Source organism: Cyprinodon variegatus, unplaced genomic scaffold (assembly GCF_000732505.1).
Source record: "Cyprinodon variegatus isolate N-32 unplaced genomic scaffold, C_variegatus-1.0 Scaffold15, whole genome shotgun sequence".
NCBI classification, from domain to species: domain Eukaryota; kingdom Metazoa; phylum Chordata; class Actinopteri; order Cyprinodontiformes; family Cyprinodontidae; genus Cyprinodon; species Cyprinodon variegatus.
In genome coordinates this window covers 1,433,874-1,441,787 of record NW_015150468.1, presented here as the reverse complement: position 1 = coordinate 1,441,787, position 7,914 = coordinate 1,433,874, and the positions used below count along the sequence as shown (strand labels likewise).

The window sequence follows — 7,914 nt, the reverse complement described above, 5'->3', positions numbered from 1 at the left end:
GTTCATCTACTATCTCTAAAAACAGCAACACACAACATTCAGCAATACCTTACCTGAAGGTTAAACAGTCAAATGGTCTTTTTTTTATGTATGTTCCCTGAATTCATGTTTTACTGGTGTCTTTATAATAAAAGGGTGTTTATTTCTTATCAAACTGCCATTATTTACTAACCTGTATATTCATGCGTTGCCTCGTCAGTTTAGACCGAGAATAAATACTGCCTGGAAAGTGATGCAGCTTTTAAATATTTATTTAAATATTTCTGCAAGTGAAATTTACAATCCCTCACATGGAGATCATCGTAAAAAGTTCCAGTTACTCTGACTGGATAAAAGTCTGAGGGAACCCAATAAAGTTGGTTTGCCTTAAAACGGTGGATTGATGAGCTCAATAAGTTTGACAGAACCAAAAAAACAAGATTTCATATCTTGTTTTGATGGCTGAGAGCAAAGCTTCCTCACATCAGCATTTACATTTGAATCCCTTTGACAACCCTGTAGAGATTAAATAATCTTGTCTTTTTGCACGACGACTGCTTAAAAACAAAAACAAAAATGCACACAACAGTTTAATTACATGACTCTACGCAGTAGCTGGAGTCATTTCCTGCCTGCTAAACATGAAGAACACATTTTATCTTCAGAGGGATATGTCACAGACATGGATTTCCTTTCAGCTGTTGCTTAAGCCTCATGTCTGTTTTACTGCAGAGTGATCCATTAATATGGTTGACATTAATGTTAATAGGAAATGAAACTTACAAGTAGGATATGTTTTTGAAATGGCACTATAAGATCTTTATTGCCTCTTGCAGATGTGAAGTCATATAATTTCCCTAAAGAAATGCAAGAAATTCAAACCTGAATCAGCTACAGTACATCTGCATGAACAAGCAAAGAAACTGTACACCATAAACAATTTTTACACATCTGCATCATGAATGATAAGCTGGGACGCATAGGGAGAACAATTGCAGTTTTCCTGCACAATTCTTAAAGTTGCACAGAAATCTTTCGGATCTGGAAGTGGATTCAGCTAAATTGAAGGGTTATGGATACAAACATTCATTTAGGTCTATAAGAAGTTTTTCAAACTTCACTTTTACTGCCATAAGCCTTAATGTGAGGATGCTCTGCTTTTGCTAACTTCCCACCAGCTACTGAAAAACTCTTTCAGATGCGGGACAAATAAAGAAAATCAGACTAATTGTGGATCAACGTCCTCCTCTCTGCGTTTCCTGGGAGGTGGTTGAGGTTCATCCTCTCCTGTGTCCTGCTTGTCCCTCTCTGCCTCCACCCAGCTCTGTGGGAGGATGATCTTCTTTGGCCCAAACGGCGGCGGGCCCAGCAAGGCTTCAATGTCGTCATAGTTCACCACTTCACGGTCTAACAGAGCGTTTGCCAGCTGTAAGTACAGACCCAGAGGATTACACAATGGGGCAATTTTTAAAATTAAACAGCAAGCAGAAAAATGAAAAAAGAAAGAACAAACCAGGATGAGCTTGTCCCTGTTGTCCAGCAGCAGTTTCTCTGTGTGTCTGTATGCACGAGCTATCAACATCTTTGCCTCCTGTCAGAGCAGACGCACATGATCAATAACGGCAGGAACTTTATAGACAGTGCTGACTAACAGCTGAACCCACATGATCCATCTGTTGCTGCAGGCCTTGGCTGAAAGGACGCCGGCCAACGGCGCCTTGCTCCTCCGTCTCAGGAAACGACACCTGTCCCACGCTGTCGCACATACCGTACTGCTTCACCATAGAGTAAGCCACCCGCGTCACCTTCCGCAAGTCGTCCTGAGCCCCTGCAGAGACAAAAGAGTCCTTTAGCCCTGCAGGAAGATTCCAGCAAATCATCTGGTGTGTAGGAGGTTCCACCTGTGGTGACTTTGTTAAAGGTGATGGCCTCTGCCGCTCTGCCCCCCAGCGCCATGCACATGCGCTGAAACAGCTGCTCCTTAGTGAACAGGTACTGGTCACGGGGTAAGATCTGAGCAAAACCCAGGGCAGCATTGGTTCGGGGCGCAATGGAGACCTGAGTGAGACATCAGAGAAATACTGTCAAATTTGGAAATATTTCTTTGACAATCAGGGTAGAAAGCTACATAGAGGAGCGTACTACCTTCATCACTGCCTCTGTGTGCTCCAGCAGCCATCCTACCAAGGCGTGTCCCGACTCGTGGAAGGCAACCACCCTCTGCTCCTCCTTAGACAGGATCTTGCTTTTCTTCACACTCCCTGAACAAACACAGCCACACCAGTCCCAATCCGAGCAGCGCATCATGATGGGTTTGCCTCAAAGTGTCTGCCTTACTCTACCTGCTATCACTCTTTCCACAGCATACTCAAAGTTAAATGTGTCGATGGACTTGAAGCCCTCTCTGGCGGCGTGCAGCGCAGCTTCGTTACAAATGTTTGCAATGTCTGCACCTGCAGGAAAAGAGAAGCGCCTTGTGCTCCTAAAATGTTTCCTGACTGTTTCAAGGACAGAATATCATATCTATGCCTGACCTAAAACATAAACAACAAATGGTGATGTGCAGTAATAGCAGACACTCTTCGCGTTGTCATGAATGAGTTAGAAAACAACAATTATTACATATGAATGAAAAATCCAAATACTAAACTAATCTAAAAATGTCCCTCTTTGTACCAGCAAGGAAAAAGGACAAAAAGGGTAGAACATGCATGTACCACTGAAGCCTGGGGTGAGCTCAGCCAGCCGCAGAGAATAAAAATTAGCTGGCTGCGTCAGCTTCAAGATCTTCAGATGTTGCTCAAAGATCTCCTTTCTCTCCTGAAAGGGAAAATAAAATTAAGACCAACCAGATCCAAGTCGCTAAACCATAACATTCAGACTATTAGACACAATAAGCTAAAAAACTGAGTGAATCAATGAGCGCTATGGATTGCTGCAAACTACCTGCAGTGTGGGAAGATCTATGAAGATGTGTCTGTCGAGCCTTCCAGGCCTCATGAGAGCGTTATCCAAAATGTCTGCTCTGTTGGTGGAGGCCAGAACAATGACGTGGTCTGTTGTTCCCATCCCTACCAAAAAAAAAAATGCTTCAAAAAGTCACTGACAATTCTGAAAACCAACAGGCTGATGTGTATCACTGCGTTTCACCCACCGTCCATCTCCACCAGGAGCTGGTTGAGGGTCTGCTCCTCCTCTGTGTTGGAGAAACCGGACATGTTGTTGGAGCGCTTCTTCCCCACAGCGTCGATCTCGTCAATGTAGACGATGCAAGGCGCTCTAGCACGCGCCTCTTTAAACAAACTCCTGACCCTGGCAGCACCAAGACCTGCACATGGACACAGTGGACGTCAAACCCTGGCCTTCATTGATTATCCAGCTATGGTAATATTTCGAATGTTAGGGGAATTCTTCTGAAAAGCAGTTTAAAACCAGAGTTTTGGGGGGGGGGTTATTAAAAGAAAGTTATGAATGCGTTAAATAATTTTGTGAACCTTTAGAAAAAACAGATAATTTTGAATGATACTAACCTCCAATGACCTCCACAAACTCAGAGCCAGCCATAGCCAGAAAGGGAACCTGAGCCTCTGTGGCTACAGCCTTGGCCAGCAGGGTTTTGCCACATCCTGGGGGCCCAAGCAGCAAGGCTCCCTTAGGAACCTTGGCTCCCAGATGCAGGTAGCGTTCTGGACTCTTAACAGTGAAAAACAACACAGAAAAAGTTAAATCACATCTTTATCAGGACTATTTAGAAGTCCTGTAAAAAAAAGAAAAATGACTAAGGTTAAAATAATCTATTTCTGATCCTAAAAATTTTTTTTTTGTGTTAAAATCAATGGAAGAGATTGAATGATGCGTTAAGTGCGTTTTCTTACCTTGAGGTAGTCGACAAATTCCTTTACCTCCATCTTAGCCTCATGCATACCAGCTACATCTTTGAAACTCACGCCTTTACCAGATTTGCCATCAACGATGGTGAACTTGGCCATCTTCAGCTGATTCTGTCCAATTGTTTATGTAAAACACAGTTAGCTTATTAGGCTAAAAGTAACAGAGCAGCATTTTCTTTCCATTCAACTCACAAAAGCACTGAAACCTCCTTCTCTGCCGCCCATCCCTGCGAGTCGGAAGATATACCAAAGAATAGCCACACCGATAGCAGCCATTCCCAGAGCATAGACTGCACTGCAAAAACAAGAAATATATATATATATATATTTTAAATACATCAAAGTGTAAAACCTGACTCAAACAAACTAATGTTTCTTTAAAAAAAAAAACTATAACTGCACTGGGATTTCATGCATGACCTTGTAGCAGCATAAACTCTTACTTTCCAAAGAATCCTGTGCGTTTGTACGTCACCGGTATCCTGTCCTTGGTGTCGATGTTTAGTTCCTCCTCTGCTGCTCGAAGCTTCTCTTCAAATTTGTCAATGTTTGCAACCTGCATTCTGTACATGAGTGCCAGCCTCTGCAAAAAAACAATAGAAAAATGATATGAGAAGAAATTGACGAAATGAGACAATTCTCCCTTCTAATTAGTATTAGATACTGAGAATGTGTTTACAGGAATTCCCAAAACAACATACAGGCCTTCCAAAGATGACAGCCCCGGGATGAAGGTAGATTTCTACAATGTCACTCTCAGGAACAACCTGCACGCGGGACACCTCCCCCTTCGCCAACATCTCATTGACAAAGTCATTCCAGGAGATGTTGCCACCGCTGGTGTTGATGGAGTTAAGCAGGCTCATGATAAGTGCTATGATGAACAGCGTCCGCAGGCGCTCGCGGTACATCTGATCCTCCTGCTCACGCCGTTTCTTCTCCTCTGAAATGTAAAGATTAAATACGATATGAAGAAGATCTCATGATTACAGTAAAATATGTTTTTTGTTTTTTTTTACTCCTCAGAGGTTTGCCAGCTAAAGCAGTTTACCACATACCTTCATCTTCCTGAGGAGTTTTCCCCTTTGGTCCAGAACCTTTATTTTTCTGGTTTTTAGCTTGAGATGTACTGAAAAAGTAAGTTGTCCCTGGAAGTAAATATATGTAATATATTTTACAGTAAGTGTTAGTATTTAACAACAGGTACAATATAAAGAGATGTTTTTAAAAAAAGAAAGTAAATCCATTATGTACCTAATAAATTTACTAAACCCACGGGGTTTCTCAGCAGGTTACTTCTGATTAACTCTTTGCCAAGTCCAACCATGCCAGGACCCAAGGGCTTGTGGAGAAGACTCTGAAATAAATAAAATAAACCAGAGAAAATAGGCTGGTGATCTATAAGTTAAATCTGAACAGGAAATCTTTTTTTTCTTTCCCAATACTGGTTGTTTCATCTGAGGCAGAACTCTGCAGCCTAAACACTTTAAACACTTTGTCTTTTCCTGCTACAAAAAAGTTGATTAAATAAAATCAAAACTTTATCAAGTAAGCTGTAACAAGACTAAGTTCTCAGGTGGCATACAAAGTAGTGCACTTTGATTGTTCCTACAAGACAGGAAGCTGCAGAAGCATAGCTTTACCTTTTACAAAGTGTTTCTGTTTTCATAAAACAGTGGATCCTAACAACATTGTATGGCTAAATAATGCACATTAACATAAAAGAATAGTAACCGGGAGAAAAGTTCAATATATTAAGTGGAATACACAGTTTATTGGATCTCTTCTTGGTGTTCTCCTTTTGTAAATACTTAACCAACCGGCCCAGAACCAGAACAATAATAATAGCAGTTATTTGTTTCAGACTTATATAAAAGTTAAGTTGTTCAGCAAATGTACTCTAATTGAAAATATAGAAGGCTCATTGAAATCCTTTCCATAAAAAAAAAAAAATGAACAGCCCAATATTAAAATGGATATACCATATAGTGGAAATACTTAGATATTACCACTTAACAATTCAGTAATAGTAATGCTTCATTATTCTAATTCTTTTTACAGTAATTATAAGTTATGTTGATGTGTGTATTTATGCATGTGTACAGAAATAAGAGCTATATATTTGCAGATAAAAGTCACTGAGACAAGGTAACTTTGTAAAACATTACAGAGTTAAAAACTTCCAAAATACAAACAGAAGCTAAATTGTTGAGTTTTATTTTGAAAAGTTCTTCTGACATTTAGCTCAGAAAGCTCCTTGTTTACCTGAATGAGTTTCTCCTGTGGCTGACCTGATAGACTCCGCTGTGATCTTGATAGATGAGGTGTTTTCAACACATTAGCAAACCTGAACAGCGCATTCCTAGCACCTTCACTTGATGTCGCTCTGTTTGTTAAAACATGACAGTTTCGCCTAGGTAGCATCCAAAACATACTTCTGCTGTACTTTCTACAAATCCCAGCACTTTTCGGGAAGAGAAATGCTGACATGGTGACTGTTATCGGTGAAAATTGATATCAGCTTCGCAGAAACAATATCATGTCGTAATTCTTCCACGGACGTCCGTATTTAGAGACATTTGTTTTTAACCTAAACCTCTGTCTGGAGCTAACATGATGCTAGGTTATCCAACGGTTACATATCATTTTCTTCTTTACAGCAAGTGAAGAGCACCAAGGAGCTCCCCAGGCAACACTGCCACCTACAGGCCTTTGATAGTTACTACAGCTATTCCACCAGACGAGCTACAATAAGTTAAAATGTACTGATTTTTTGTTATTTCAAACCTAAATATGTAATTAAATGTCTTCAGGCAGTCATTCTAATGACCAGTGGAGATATTTGATCTGTATTAAAGTACTTGAATTATATAGACGACAAACGAATATATAGCAAAACCACTTAGTATGTAAAATGCAATGACTCGACGCAATCAACTGGTTTTCTTTGTCCGAAACTTTTATCCAATCTGACTTTTTATCCCTGAAAAGTGCCTTGAGATGACATGTGTTGTGGCGCTATATAAATAATTGAAATTAAATTGAATTTAATTGTATAATTAGCTGATAAACACCTTTTATAATCCGTATACCTTTTGTAACTATTATTATAAAATCCTGACCACCTAAAACTTTGCTATGAGTAATTAAGGTTACTCTTTAGCAGAAAATCTTACATTTAAAACAAACAAACAAAAAAACATTTGGTGTCTAAAGAAAGTTTAGAATGTTTAAAAACTATACTGACAAGAATATAGTTTATAATAATAAGTTCGTTTGAATAACAATCTCTTGTTAAAGAAGCAATTCACTTAAATTTCAGTGTTATAATAAGATATTAGACAGCACGATAAATTCTCAACAAGTTGACTTTACTTTTTCATCTTAAGGTTACAGTGTGCCCGTCTTCCAGCAGAGGGCACCATTGTTTAAAGCTGACATGATGACGATTAGAAGTTTAACTGAAATATATATCTGTGAACTTTTTGTAAAAAAAAAAAAATCAAAAATTAATATATATATATTACTATCAGTGCTTTGACTAGACGTATAATATAAATAATTATTTACAAATAATATTTAATATATATATATATATATATATATGTCCAAGTACTACGTTGAGATTTATTCTGGAAGAGAAATAAATTTCATATAAGTTTGTGTGCTATCTGTCAGTAAATAAATAACGCATTGCTTTCAGTATGTGTACAGGTCAGTTTGAGCGGTTTGAGGGATTTTTTTTCTTTCGACCAATGAGAACGCTCGTTTCATAACTTTGCAGTTTATTTTGACCAGGGGTATATCTGATTTAAACACCTTGATGTCCCGCCTTAAGCTCAACGACACAAGCATTTATAGCTTAAATTTTAGATTCACCGTAAGAGCTTATTTCCGACTATCATTTTGAACATTAATCCCATACCTAGTCATCGTAAAACAAATTTTATTACAAAAAAATTGTATTTACAACAATTCTTCGTTGTTGCGTTTTAGACACGTTTATTGTGTAACTATCCGAGATAGCCTTCATGTAACTATTCAC

At 38.9% G+C, this 7,914-nt stretch overlaps 1 protein-coding gene across 1 annotated transcript; it reads right to left on the bottom strand.

The window, feature by feature from the left end:
• Positions 1 to 235: 235 nt before the first annotated feature.
• spg7 (spastic paraplegia 7 (pure and complicated autosomal recessive)) lies at positions 236 to 6,513 on the bottom strand. Its single transcript, XM_015384862.1, has 17 exons — positions 6,135 to 6,513; positions 5,124 to 5,226; positions 4,928 to 5,017; positions 4,571 to 4,812; positions 4,313 to 4,452; positions 4,062 to 4,164; positions 3,855 to 3,980; positions 3,510 to 3,672; positions 3,134 to 3,307; positions 2,926 to 3,050; positions 2,697 to 2,799; positions 2,322 to 2,432; positions 2,125 to 2,240; positions 1,881 to 2,037; positions 1,644 to 1,807; positions 1,493 to 1,570; positions 236 to 1,405 (listed from the first exon to the last, which is right to left on the bottom strand). The coding sequence occupies exons 1-17, from the start codon at positions 6,357 to 6,359 to the stop codon at positions 1,199 to 1,201; spliced, it is 2,427 nt and encodes an 808-aa protein (XP_015240348.1). The 5' UTR covers positions 6,360 to 6,513; the 3' UTR covers positions 236 to 1,198.
• Between the last annotated feature and the right edge of the window lie 1,401 nt (positions 6,514 to 7,914).